The following is a 14,641-nucleotide window of genomic DNA, read 5'->3' on the forward strand; positions in this document are numbered from 1 at the left end:
GGACACCGCTGCGCACGCGCTCCTAGCGCGCCTCTGTCCCGGGGCGGCTCGCGGGGCGGGAACACGAAGCTGCTAGCCGCCCGCACCTGCCTGACTGACAGACCCCGGGCTCGGGCCTCGTGCTGGAGCGCGCACGCGCACACGCCTCGCGCGCCTGCCGTCGGCCCCGGGGGCGGGACCGCGCGGCAGCGAGCAGGCGGGGGGCTCGTGGCGCGCGCGCCCCGCACCCGAGGGCTGCGGAGAGATATTTTGGGTGGCAGGAGGCCCCTCGTCATTTCCGCCGGGCAGCTTGTGGTGCTCGGGGCTTCACTCCCGCGCTCGAGGCGAGCGAGCAAGTTGGTTGCGGGCGTGCGGCGGCGGCGGCTCCTTTCCTCACCGTCTCGACCCTCGGCGGTGCAAGGCATGAACTGAAGCCCAGGAAGGACGGAGACCCGAGCGGAGTCGGGGAGCAATAGCAGCAGTCGTCTCTGCGGGGACCAAGCAGAGAGTCTGCACTGAGCCGCGACCCCGGCGCGTTTCTCTCCCCGTCGCCGTTCCCACCGCGCTGTCGGCCGTTTGTTAAGAGACATTGAAGCCGCGATACCCAATACACAAAAGCCGTCTTCTCGCCACCCGCCCAGCGAGGCAACGGCCAGCAAAGGACCCCACCTGAGGGCGGTTCGGGCTGCCGAGTTCGTTTTGTGTCTGATCTCCGCGCCCCGCGCGGTAGCGACCCCGTGCTCATGGCTCTGATCATGGAACCCGTGAGCAAATGGTCTCCGAGTCAAGTAGTGGACTGGATGAAAGGTAATGCCCGCTGTGCGGAGGGCGAGGCGATTCTGGGGCCGGTGGTCCCGGAGCGCCAGAGGGATGGGGCGCAGATCAGGGCCGAGCACGCCATCGGGGCTTCCACTGGCTGATTTGTGGTGCGCCGAGGCGACGGCGGGGTCCTCCAGGGCAGGCGGGGGCTCGGGATCTCGATCTCCTATTGTCTTCAGTGGTGGCTCCCCAGCCACAGAGGGGCGCGGAGAGCGCCGGGGTTGCCGGCGCTACCCGATAGGAGGTTAGAAGGCGGGCCGCGGAATCCCGGCGCATCTCGCCCGCTTCCCGCTCCCCACGTCGCCCATAGGCTGGGAGGACGTGGCCACCCTTGTCTCTTCCCCTCAGGGAGGAGCCCCCAGGGACCAGCTCCTCTGCTCATTCCTTCCCGGGCCCCTTTGTTCCCGGGAAACCTAACGCCCCCTCAGCGGCTGCCCCTGCCAGGTGCCTTTTCCAGCGCCAACTCTTCCTCCAACTTTTAAGCCCATATAATGGGGTCAGGACGCGGCTGCCTGGGTTTGGATCCCGGTAGCTTCCCCAGGTTGAGCCGAGGATGCTGGGCGGATGCGCTACTTTGGGGGAGAGGAAAACGTGCTTTCCCCTGGGACAGCATCCGCGGTGGTATCTGTTGGCTCCCTCCTGCGCAAACCCCTGCCCACCCCCGCAAACCCTAGCGTCTTTTGCCGCCGCTTCTTCTGACCCGTTGAGGCTTTGGACCTCATGGCTTTTTTATTGGGGCCTCGACGCCAGGTGTAAAGTGATACGCATTCAAGTGCCCCCCCATTTCTTCCATCTTGAAGGCTCACCCTTTTTTTTCCCTGGCAATTTCTAATAACCGGTTGTAGACACTCGCCCTCCTAGTCGCAAACGTGGGCTTTTTCTTTAGTCCCTGGGCTTTCTTGCCTCACTATCTCCCTCTGTTGTCTGAGTTAAGGGGCTTGTAGAGGATTGCCCCCTCCCCATGAGCACTTCCTCCCCTCATCACCCAGATTCCTAAATTTTGGGGAATTCTGACGGGGATGGATGGGTTGAAATAAAAGACTCTTGACCACACTTGGGAGATGTTAGAGCTTTGCTCGTGGTTATTCCTAGGCACAAACTCTAGTCAAGGACCAAGGGATTACTATTTGTAAAATGCACGTTGCAAAGATGAGGGAGCCCCTTCTGAGGGCTTGCTTAGCCGACTGACTTTCTAAGCTCCGGGTACTTTAGAACGAAAGGTAGGGTCATTGGAAGTGATTAAGAACGACAGAGAGAAAGTCTATTTTTTTGCCCCTTTTACGAACCTTTTCAGCCTCTTGCTTATTCTTACGGATTTTCCTTTTTACATTTGTTTTCTTTTTATTCCCTTGCTTGCCCCTTTATTCCTCATTTAGTTTTTTTCTTTTCTAATATGTGAAAGTGCTTCGTAACTGCAAAGCACAGTACACTTGAGAGTCTATTGAATTAAGTGGAATTAATTATCGACTGCCCCCCTGTGTGCGGTGCATTGTGCTAAGGTGCCATGGGTGCCATGACTAAGACAAAGTCCTGCAGTGGCTCATCTTTTCTGTTTCTTCTTTTCATATTTGCTATTGAAATTCTGCTTTCCTAGATTTCCACCAACCCCCACCCCCTTTGGATTGTCAGAGACAAACATCTGCCTTCTCTGTTTTTCAGTCATGGGATAAACAGCCAGGCTACACGCAAGAAGCAAGAATGCTTAATTAAAACCTTTTTTTCAATTTGCCTAAAAGGTTACTTTAGTTGGAATCTATACTGAAATACTCAACAAAAAGCTATCTTGGCTCCATGGGAGTCTGATTACCTTCAGAGACTACCTCTGACAAATTCCCATGATGCTTGTAGTGAGTGATGCATACTCCATCTTCTTTGCCTCCACTCTCCCAGTATAATCTTGCAGTTCTTCTTTATCTACAGTTTAGGTCCACTGAAACAAGTAGAACATGTGATATACATATTCTGACACGCGTTATTAGTTTTCCAGAACACTACTCCTTTAAAGATCTCTCCAGCCCTTTAAAAATCTCTCCAGTCTAAAATGAGCATCTTTGAAGTTGGGCTAACATTGTTAGCTGTGATTTTAAATGATTGTCATATGTAAGTTGAATAACTTGTTTTCATACCTGTTGGTGATGCATTTTAGAGCTATTTGAAAAGATCAAGCAAGTAGCCAAGATATAATTTGTGTCTTTTTGAACACATTAGACTGGAAGAAAAAACCAGTGTCATTATCTGTATATTTCAAGTCCCAAACTGCTTACTGCTGAAATTTCTATAATATTCATATAAATTTGATTTAAGATATTATCATAAAATAAGATTTTGAAAAATAGTTGGATAAAATGAACATTTCCTCAAGTTGTAATTACATTGTTACCTTAATTTTTTCTCCCTACACTTTTCCTCAAATAAGCTTTATAAAACACATTAAAAATATTTTCCCCCTTTTCTCAGATGCAGTAATGTTTAAAACTCAACTAATTTAGGCTGTAGCTTTGGAATGACTAAACTTCATTTGGTGTTGTATAAGATATTGTGTTACAAAAACAGTAACAAAGAATGAATAGGACTTTTAAACAACTGCAACATTGTAGGAGTTCTTCAAAGCATGCTCCTATGTGACAGTTTCATCATCCTTAACATTTAAAATATATGGCATAGGCTCTCAGCTAGTCACAATCATAAATAGTTGTGTTTTTTTTTTTTAGTAAGGTACATGGTTTATGCTCTTTCTAGGGTATTTTTCTCTTTACTAAACAGGAAAGGAGCCATTGAGCATATAAAAATAGCATGGCCATATATTCATGCTTCTAGACAATTTATACAAATGGTATAGAAACTCAGCAGAGATGGAAATGAAGGGGAAAAAATGAGCTAATGAGATTATTAAGCTTTGGTAGCATATTTTCAAGATTATTCATGAAGGACCATTTCTACATTGCAATTCATTTTGATCTTTTTTATTAAAATATATTTGAGGGAGACAAATATTAAATTTATATATTAATTATGATTAAAGATATAAGGAAACACTTACATTATTTTTTGCTCACCCCCGACTCCACTATTTGTAAAATCCAATACTCATTGAATTTTCTCCTGATAATAAAAATTTGATGTGGCACACTGTCAATGTTAGTTACTGTAAATATATGAACTCCTCATAAGTCAGAAAAATAAGCAGTTACATTCCAGAAATCTTGATAGTACTTCAGGGAATTTGGAAATAAATAACCTCAAAATTAATTTTGAAAATTAATTATAGGGGTGCCTGGGTGGCTCAGTCGGTTAAGCACCGACTTCAGCTCGGGTCATGATCTCACAGTCCGTGAGTTTGAGCCCTGCATCAGGCTCTGTGCTGACAGCTCAGAGCCTGGAGCCGGCTTTGGATTCTGTCTCTCTCTCTGCCCCTCCCCTACTCATGCTCTATCTCTCTCTGTCTCTCAAAAATGAATAAATGTTAAAAAAAATTTTTTTAATTCATTTTATAAAAGTATTTTTTGAGAAAATCAAGTGTTCATCATTTAGCATTTGAAACAGCCCTTTTTTTCAATAGGAAATTGCATTCGATCCTCTTATAGTTTTGACAAAATTGTGAAATGTAAACCTTTTTAGAGTAAAGGCCAAGCCTTTATTGGAAGAAGGTATAGGTTAAAAAGTAGGCCAGTAATGGTTTCTAATTTTTGCTCAGTGTTTTACTCTAAAATACATCATATCTCAGTTCTTATCTGTTCACTTGCAGGACCTGTAGAAATACTTCATAATCTGTAGTTGTTTGATTTACTTTTTTGCCAACTGAAATATAGCAAAAATGTCTGAACACTTCAGGCCCCTATTATTAATTTCATTATTAATTTTCCTTGTCCATGTCACACCCAATAATTCAATTTTCTTCTTCTCACACTTTTTCCAACTTTGAAACTCCTTCAGAATATCCATATGACTAAGATATTTTCTGTGACCAGCTCCCTTCATGGCATTTTTTTTTCCAGTGCTCTTTAATCCCTTTTCTGATCAAACAAAATGCATTATTGTTTTTGGAGTCAATCAACAGGCCCTGCTTTGCTGGTCTCCTCTTATGGTCTCTGTGACTTAACTCTTTCTACTCTTGTAATATGATTCCTAAAATTTTAAATTTTAAGATAGCTTTTTGCAAACCATCCCACAGTTAACTGCTCTGCTCTTTCCTGTTTACTATAAACCATTTTCTTTAAAAACCATTCCCTAACTTCTACTTTCTGTCCTGATGACTCAGCCATCTTGAGGATAGAAAATGAAACACATTTTAGGTATAACAAACAAAGATAAAACCAACACTTTGCATACAACCCTACAAAAGAGGAAAATGCAGTGATAAAGTAAGGCCTATTTATTATTAAAGTTAAATGCTACAAGGAGAATGTATCTGATAAAGAAATTTTGACAGGCACAATGCTCTCGAGTAGTTCCCGCACCATAGGACCTAGAGCTGAGGTTGAAATTTATTTTAATTAGATAAAGAAAAATGTCAAATTTTTGAGTTAAACTGTCTTGAGAGAAACAGAGGAAAAAAATTTCTGGCAGGAACTTGAGAAGTTCATACTGTGCATACAGTGCATATGTAAGAAGAAAATATGTTAAACTCAAATGATCAAACTGGTCGTATCACTTACTTTTGAAAAATTAGGGTTTTTTCTCAATTGCAGGATGACTACATAGTCAACAACAATCACCTGCTTTGGATTTGACATTTTTTGAAACTGAATACTTGTCATTTCACACAAAGAAGAAACTTACCTTTTCTGTACATAGAGTTTAGTTCACAGGGAACATCATTTTATTTATACTATCTTTAACATTTGTTCTTTAAGGTAACATTCATGATTTAGTGCAGATTAGGAAAAAAAAGTATATTTATGTAGGTATATTCTGGTGCTTAGAGATTATTTACTCAGTATTTCTGCATGGAAGGGGCTTTAATGGATTGTTTTAAATAAATTATTCTCTGCTTTGGTGAAATTAGTCTCTTGTAAGGGAAGGCAGTGACATTGACAAGCCTAAGCCAAGACAGAGACCGGTGCCAACTACAACATTTGCTAAATTTAAAAAAACATTTGCATTATGTATACAAGCACCAATGGAAAGACAGGATGATGCTTTTAGTAAGTCGGAGAAATCCATGGGGAAGGTGGGGTTTTAACAACTTTTTACACAATTTACTTAACTAATTTATATTCTTAGATGGATTTAGTCCATATGCAGAGGCACAGCAGGAGACTCTAGAGTTGAAATGAGGTTATTAACCAGAGGGGTTATGTCTAAGTTTGTCTGGTTGAAGGAGAGAGGTGGGCAGTAGAGGGAAAGTGAGGGTGGAGCCATGAGTAGGTGGCACAAAAGTACAAGAACAAATCTGCATTTTACAAAGACAATAAAACTCTCATCATGTCCTGAGTTTAAATAAATACCACATTATAAAACCTTGGCTGCCAAAAATAAGCCCACAAAGAGTGTGTATTGAATTAGTACAGCTGTTTCAAATCTGTTTCTTAGGAATAATTTGGAAATAATGTTTAAGTGAGTTATTTTGAAAATTAATTACATCATTAACATTATGTTGTTGGATATTTAGAATTTTACTCATCCAAATTCTGATATGAAAAATGAAGATAGACTTAAATATTGCTATTGTTCTTAAAACAATGATAAATTTTCATTTTCATGTATAACAGAGTGATCTCAGATTAGGACTTAAATTTGTTCTTAATAACTTTTAGATTTCTATGTGACTTCACTACAGCCCTCAACACATAAGGTTTATTGTGAAAGATGAAGGATTAGCTTTTATGAAGAGTGCTAGAAGAATAGATCATCTGTAGTAATTTAAGAAAGGGAAGTGAGAGTAAGTAATTTGAAAAAAAATACAGTCTAAAGATTTTAATTTTTTTTATTTTTGTAAATGTTACCCCCTTTTAAAATATTTTATTTCCTTTTGAGAGAGAGAGAGAGAGGGAGAGAGAGACACACAAGTCGGCGAAGGGCCGAGACAGAGAGAGAGAGAGAGAGAGAGAGAGAGAGAGAGAAAGAGAGAGAGAGAGGGATGGAGAGAGAGGGAGGGAGACAGAGGATCTAAGGCAAGCTCTTTGCTGACAGCAAAGAGCCCAACGTGGGATTCAAATTCACGAACTGTGAGATCATGATGTGAGCTGAAGTCAGACGCTCAACAGACTGAGCCACCCAGGCACCCCAAAAGCTTTTTATTTTTTAAGACTTTGCCATAGTTTAGTGTCCACTAAAGAAAAGCAAATAGTCTTCACTACAGGATCTTTGTGTTGAATAACACTCATTGAGTGAATTCACAGTTTTCATGCATATCATAGCTTTCTGTTCCCCAAAATGGAACATTTCTGTTGTTGTGGGAACTAAATGATCAAAAGAAGACAAGGAGTTGATTTTTGCTAAGTATTTTAAAACATTGTTTTTGTATTAAAACAAACATAGATATTATATTCATGGTGTAGGGGGTGCCTGGGTAGCTCAAGTGGTTGAGCATCTGACTTCTGCTCAGGTCATGATCTCATGGTTGATGAGGTCAAGCCCCGTGTTGGGCTCTGTGCTGACAGCTCAGAGCCTGGAGCCTGCTTCAGATTCTGTCTCCCTCTTTCTCTGCCTTTCCCCCACTTATGCTCTGTCTCTCTCTATCTCAAAAATAAATAAACATTAAAAAATTAAAAATATATATTCATGGTGTAGAAAGCAAAGATGGCATGATTTTAAAGATGAGACCAGAGGCTTTACAGGAATTTAAGCTTGCAGCAAGCTGTTTCAAACCACATTTCCCAGACCTTCCAGGGTTATGAGTATACTTCATTCAGCAATTATGGATATATCAGTGGAAAAGTTTGAGAAGCGCTGGTTTGGGTTTAAGAAAGGTAAAATTAATGTCCTTCCTCTTTTTCTCCTATTGCAAGGTACCAAACTCAGTCAAGGTCATGATAATTATAGTATCTTACTTTTTTGTTTATTTGTGTGTGTGTGTGTGTGTGTGTGTGTGTGTGTGTGTGTGTGTGTGTGTTTGATCCATAAACTTCTTGGGAATGTTTTCATCTTATCCAATCCTCTCACTTCTCACCCCATCAGCTTAAAAATTTTAATGGCTTCTCCCTGTTTTTAGGATAAAGATCAGAGTCCTTAATATGGCATGTAAGACCATTGAAGGTTGGCTATTGCCTTTGAAGTAAGCCTTATTCCTGGTACTAGTTATACTGGCTTTCAATTTTGTTTGCCTACCACTGAGCCTTTGCACTTAATACAGTATCTCTTGCCTCTTTTCTTCATCCATTTAAATCCTACTCATCCATCAGATACATCTCAAGCCTCCCCTACTACACCACAGAAAAGCTTTCTCCATTGCCACAGTCACATCAAATCCTCAATTGTGTGCTCTCCTGGTACTATTTGTATCTTTGTCCCATATGCCAGTTTTATTTTTACATTAATTTCTATGGTTATTTGTTGAGGGCAGGGACATCATCTTATTTGCATAACAATTCAGAAGAAAGTATCTGGTGAAAAGCAGGCACTCAGGAAATATTTGTTGAGTGAAGAAATACATACGTATTCACAAATTACTGGTCTGTCAGCAAATCTGCTCTCCTAAATGACGATGCATGTAAAGTCCCTTATAATACTCTAATGAATACTTCAGTGCCAAGTTGTATACTGTGTGCCAGAATAGAGTGGAAGGGTTGCTTTAATTCATAGTTGTATCACTCTAGCCAATTCATAGTTTAGATTCATTACGGCCTAAATCATAGTTTAGATTCATTTTGTTAAGAAATGTTAATAACTTCAATGAATCTACGACACTTCTGTTTTTAAGCTGTGAATATTATTTGCTGATGTCACTTAATTGGCCAACACAATAGGCAAACATTGCTTAAAAAATTAAAACATACCCCTTAAGAATTTAAATTTATTTTTTATGCAGATTTTCTAACTGTTTCTTCATTTTGGTGTTTTTAAAAGAACTCTATGCATTTTGGAATGCATGGTAGAGTGAAATTGATAAATGCTTTAAGTTTCTCTTATGAAAAGAAAAAATTCATGTAACAAATTAAAATGTATTTTTCTCTTGTGAGAAGAAAATGTCTTTTATTTGTTAACTTTGAGGATAAAAATGGAAAAATTGCTTTTAATTTAATAAGAAGCATTATGTTTATTACATTTAATGTTGAATTGATATTATTAATAGGAATAAAACTCAGATATTTAAAAATGCATCTTAAATCAGAATTTTTTATATAATTTTCCTTCCCTCCTGATTTTGGTAAATGAATTTTAACTTTTTAAAGTAGGTATAAATTTGGGCTAATTTTTGAACGGCACTTGTTAAGAACCTATGTAGAGTTATTGTGAAGCGTAACTTTTTGAATATATGTGCCTCATTTGGATTTTTTTGTTAATTACATGTTACTGGATAATCAAATAGAAAGTAATAGGAGATTTTTCTAATAAAGCAAGCCCCTACCTACAAATTTACAATGGTTACAGTATAAATCAGAGTAAATGAAAAAATTCTTAAACTTTTTTAACTGTTTATTTATTTTTGAGAAACAGAAAGAGAGAAAAGGAGAGAGAGCACGAGTGGGGGAGGGACAGAGAGAGAGGGAGACAGAGGATCCTAAGTGGGCTCTGTGATGACAGCAGAAAACCCAATGTGGGACTGGAACTCACTCATCATGAGATCATGACCTGAGCCAAAGTTGGACACTTAACCAACTGAGCCACCCAGGCACTCCAGAATAAGTGAAAATTTTAAGACTTTAACATAGCTTTTTGTATATCTGTTAACTCTTAAGAAACACCACCTTTAGACTTAACCTTTCTAGTTAGTAGTATAAAACAATGTTTTGCAATTGTGCCCTGATTTAAATTGCAAATAATGTACAATACACTAAATACAAATAAATTGCAAATACAAATTACAATATGATAGAATTTTTTAAACTTTAAAGATGTATTTAATTTCTGATTGGTTTTAATTTACATTACAGTCATTAATTTTTTTTTATTTAAACAAAATTTTTTAACCTTTATTATTTTAGAGAGACAGAGAAAGACAAAGTGTGAGTGGGGGAGGGGCCGAGAGAGAAGGAGACACAGAATCCGAAGCAGGTTCCAGGCTCTGAGATCATGACCTGAGACAAAGTCGGACACTCAGTCGACTGAGCCACTCAGGCACCCCCAGTAATTAATTTCTAATAAAAGTTTTCATTAATCTTACTCTTGCAATTTCAGGAAAGAAAGGGTAGTGGGTATTTGCATAAATTTATTGAATTTTAAAATTTACTGAGTACGATAACTGCTATTTTAGTTTTCTGTGTTCATCTACTGAATACTTTGTCACAACATAAAATTGTTTTAAAAACTATTAAATAAGCCAAATTCAAAATGGCATTAAGGTATTATAGTTTGCCAAGATAAAAAGATTGTTATATCCACTACTTTTTATCCAGCGGAAACAAAAATACTTCTTTGAAAAGATATATGCGCCCCAATGTTTTTTGAGCATTATTTACAATAGCCAAGATATGGAAACAACCTAAGTGTCCATCAATAGGTGAATGGATAAAGAAGATGTGATACACACACACACACACACACACACACACACACATACACAAACACACAGATGAATATTACTCAGCCTTAAAAAAGAATGAGATCTTGTCATTTATGATAGCATGAATGGACGCAGAGGGTATTATGCTAAGTGGAATAAATCACAGAAAGACAAATATCATATGAATTCACTTATATATGGAATCTAGAAAACAAAAGAACTAACAAAAAACACAAACAGACTCATAAATACAGAGAACAAACTGGTAATTGTTGGAGGGGAGAGTTGGGGGATGAGTAAAACAGGTGAAGGGGATTAAGAGGTACAAACTTTCAGTTATAAAATAAGTCATGGAGATGAAAAGTACAGCATAAAGAATAAAGTCAATAATACTGTAATAACATTGTATGGTGACACACAGTGACTATACTTATAGTGGTAAACGTTACATAATATACAGAATTGTTGAATAACTATGTTGTACACCTGAAATTAATATAACATGTCAATTATACTTCAATAATAAAAATTTTTAAAACACATAAAAGCATTACATAACTAGTATCAAGTATAACACAATCTCTTTTATATTTACTTGACATTAATGTTCTTGGAAATTAGTTTCATTAGGTGGGTTACAAAGTCTTCTGATAAGGTGATAGATAAGAAGAAACCACATTGTTAGTTGTTTTTAAAGTGTTGCCCAATACCCTTTTTTTGTTTGTTTGGATTTTTTATTTTATGTCAGCTACATCTGCTATTTTTAAAATGGGCTTGCAACATGTTTTCTCAAATAATATTTACAACAAATCAGTTGAAGACTGGCTTTGATCCTGGATTTTACTTTTTTCAACTTGTTCACCAAAAATTATGAAAATCTATTTTCTAGCAAGTCATTAGATTTATAATGTGATTTATTTTTTAAGTTAAAGAGAGAATCTTTTAATGTTTATTTATTTTATTTTTGAGAGAGAGAGAGAGAGAGAATCTGAAGCAGGCTCCAGCTGACAGCTCAGAGCCCGACACAGAACTCGAACCCATGAACTGTGAGATCATGATCTGTGCCAAAGCTGAATGCTTAACTGACAGAACCACCCAGGTGCTCCTATAATGTGATTTATTAATAAAAACCTTTAAAATACTGACCTTAAATAATTACACTGAATGATTAATTTCAACATTAGCTGAATTCTTATTATAATTTTAGTATATAGTATATATAGTATAAATTTAGTATGTTATATATATATACATATATATATGAGTTTATTTCATATACTTTTTTTTGCCTTCAACCATCTACATTGTTTTCAAAATGTTTGATAGTCCTGGGATGTTGTGATTTTTTTTCCCTTGGCTGAACAGAAAATTCATACTTTAATTTCATGTAATTCATTTATATATTAACTCTCAAAGCAAACCACTGAGCTGTTAAAAACATATAAAAGAGAAAGTGTTATAGAGTTTTTGTTAATGGTGCTCAAAACAGACATGTAGTTCAGTTGCTGGTTTTCCTTCCCACTTGCCAGAACCTACATGGATGCTGAGTTCAATGTGGTAAATATCCATTGTGCATGACAGGGCTTAGCCGCTCCTTCCCAGTTTCCCTCCATAGTAGACTCCATGGTGAGTCTGTGGCAGTCTCTGTTGACATCACTGTTGTATTAAATCAGTGGCAGAGGTTTTCTTATCTAAAAGACTGTTCTTTTCCTTCTACCTGTCAGATCCAAGGTTTTCAGTTTGATGTTGAATTGTCACACACAGAGAAGCTTGATCTATTAAATATTTAGGAGTAGATAATTTTTCTTTCTACTCTGTCTCTAGACATAATGCTGTAAGTATATTTATGGTAAAAATATGTTAATTCATATCTCATCTATTTGGGATTTGTGATAATTATAGTAGGTTTTTATTGAAATTTACTCTTAATATGTGAAGGAAGGGTTTGCTGATCAATCCAATAATGCAAACAAGATTAGAAAGAATTTGACCCTGGAGGATACAGTGTTTTCAAGTACTGTACTTTGCCAGGAGCCATTTCCATACTGGAAATCTGCTAACTAGAAGTGAGTTGTATTTTTAATTAGAATTTCTGCATATTTGGAGTCATGATTTTTAATTTTTTCAGAATATTTTTGTAAACATTCTGTGATATAGCTTGTTTCTTCCTCTCATTCTCCAAAGTTAGGAAGATTTCATGTCTATTTTTAGTAGTAGTCCTTAAAACAAAGAACCATTATTGACACCTTTTTACAGGTAAGGTACAGAGAAGTTAAGGAGCTCAACAGGGATTATACAACCATTCAGTGATGGAATGAGGTTGGACATCAACTTTTTTCCCCTGTTGGATTGGATTTACACTTTAATAGCTCAAGGACACAATTCAGGTTTGTACATGATTATCTTCATACTTGACTTTTATTTTTTTTAAGTTTTTGTTTAAATTCCAGTTCATTGGGGTGCCTGGGTAGCTTAGTTGGGTAATCATCTGACTCTTGATTTCAGTTCAGGTCATGATCTTGTGCTTCACGAGACTGAGCCCCACGTGGGGCTCTGCACTGACAACATGAAGCCTCCTTGGGTTCTCTCCCTCTCTCTCTGTCCCTCCCCTGCTCTCATGCTCTCTAAAATAAATAAATAAATAAATAAATAAATAAATAAATAAATAAATAAATAAATAAATAAAATTCCAGTTAAAATGCAGTATAATATTAGTTTCAGGTGTACAATATAGTGATTGAACACTTCCATACCAGACTTGATTTCTAAAAAATTTCCTAAATTTTCCACCCTATAAAAATTGGTACCATATAGTATACAGTAAAGAGCACTTTGGAATCAGATGCCTGGGTTAGATATATCCAGACTCTATTACTTCCTAGCTGTGTGATTTTTGAGAGAGAATTTAATTGCCAGATTTTCTCATTTTTGTAAAATAGGGGTGATAATATTACCTACCTTGTAAGGTTTGTGGTATACTTAAAATAATGCCTGGTACATAGTAAGTTCATGGTAAATGTCAGCTTTTTTTTTTTTTTTGCATTCTGTTGGTAGTCTTCAGAGGCACAACTAATAATAGATAGTATTTATTCAGTACTTACTACATACCATTTACTGTGCTAGATGCTTTCTCTGCATTATTTTATCCCTATTCTAGCCCTGAAAGGTTGGAATTATCCCTGTTTTACAAATGAAGACACTTTAGCTTAGAAACATTGAATGACTTGTTCTATATACTCAATTACTTAGTGTGCACGTGTTCAATAAATATTTTAAAGAATGAATAAATAATAAGTGGAAGAAACAGAATTTGAATTTGAATAGGTTTCTAACTGGTTCCAAAACATATAATATTTCCACCTTGGCTTTCTACCAGAGATAGATGTGAAATGAGAGGACTCCTGGGAATACTTTCAAAGATGTGCATGTCCTCTCCCTCAGACCTACCTTCTATTGTGTGTGGTAAGATAGACTATGGTTCTTGGGTCCTTTTGGCCTCTAGAGGTAGGTGGGTGTGTGTTGAGGTATTTCTGCTTCAAGTAGGACTTTAGCCAGTGACAAAGATAACACATATAATTGTAGTCTTGGTGACATTTTCCTGATTTGACATAAACCTCAGGAGTTTGATTCTCACCTCTGCTTAGTCTAGACCTAGGCAAAAGATCTACTTAAGACCACTGCTACTACCCACCCAGTGCTAGATGCTTTGTTCTATATTGCACTGTTAGGTTATAATATGTAAAGTAATTAAAATTTAAATAAAAAATTAAGGTATTAATAAAAATACATGGTGCCTTATAATAGATGTTCATAACAGCTTTACATTATACCAGAAGTAATGGCTTCTGTTATATTCTTTTGTTCAGCTTTACTTAGCAGTGGTTAGCAATTGCTATCTGCATTTCATTAGTGTGTCTTTGAACAGAAGACTTTAATCAGTGCATTCCTATAGCTTTGAAACCCTTACCTACCTATCAGATAGTAGGTTTTCCCCCCAAATTGTTTTGTTTTGTTTGGAAACTCTTTATCATCAACGAAATTGTGATATGATATGCTAGCATAGTTAATCACAAATTAATTGTAATTGGTCAAAAGCTACTGTGAAATCAATGTAAAATATGGAGTGGTCAAGTTGAAGCAGAGATGTTTGATCAGTTGAGTACTTATAAAATGGTAATGAAAGGTAAAATTCCATCTACATTATATTTTAAAATGATACACAGGGGAAACAAAACAGAT

The 14,641-nt window shown here is 37.6% G+C and overlaps 1 protein-coding gene across 4 annotated transcripts in view; it reads left to right on the plus strand.

The window, feature by feature from the left end:
* The first annotated feature begins 456 nt into the window (after positions 1-456).
* CNKSR2 (connector enhancer of kinase suppressor of Ras 2) overlaps positions 457-14,641 on the plus strand; it is a 293,610-nt gene continuing 279,425 nt past the window's right edge. For all 4 annotated transcript variants that reach the window (XM_047845020.1, XM_047845018.1, XM_047845021.1 and 1 more), the window contains exon 1: positions 457-786. In XM_047845020.1, the coding sequence (XP_047700976.1) occupies positions 723-786 (64 nt within the window). In that variant the 5' untranslated portion in view covers positions 457-722. The remainder of the gene's footprint in view (positions 787-14,641) is intronic.

This window comes from Prionailurus viverrinus, chromosome X, assembly GCF_022837055.1.
Source record: "Prionailurus viverrinus isolate Anna chromosome X, UM_Priviv_1.0, whole genome shotgun sequence".
Classification (NCBI taxonomy): Eukaryota; Metazoa; Chordata; class Mammalia; order Carnivora; family Felidae; genus Prionailurus; species Prionailurus viverrinus.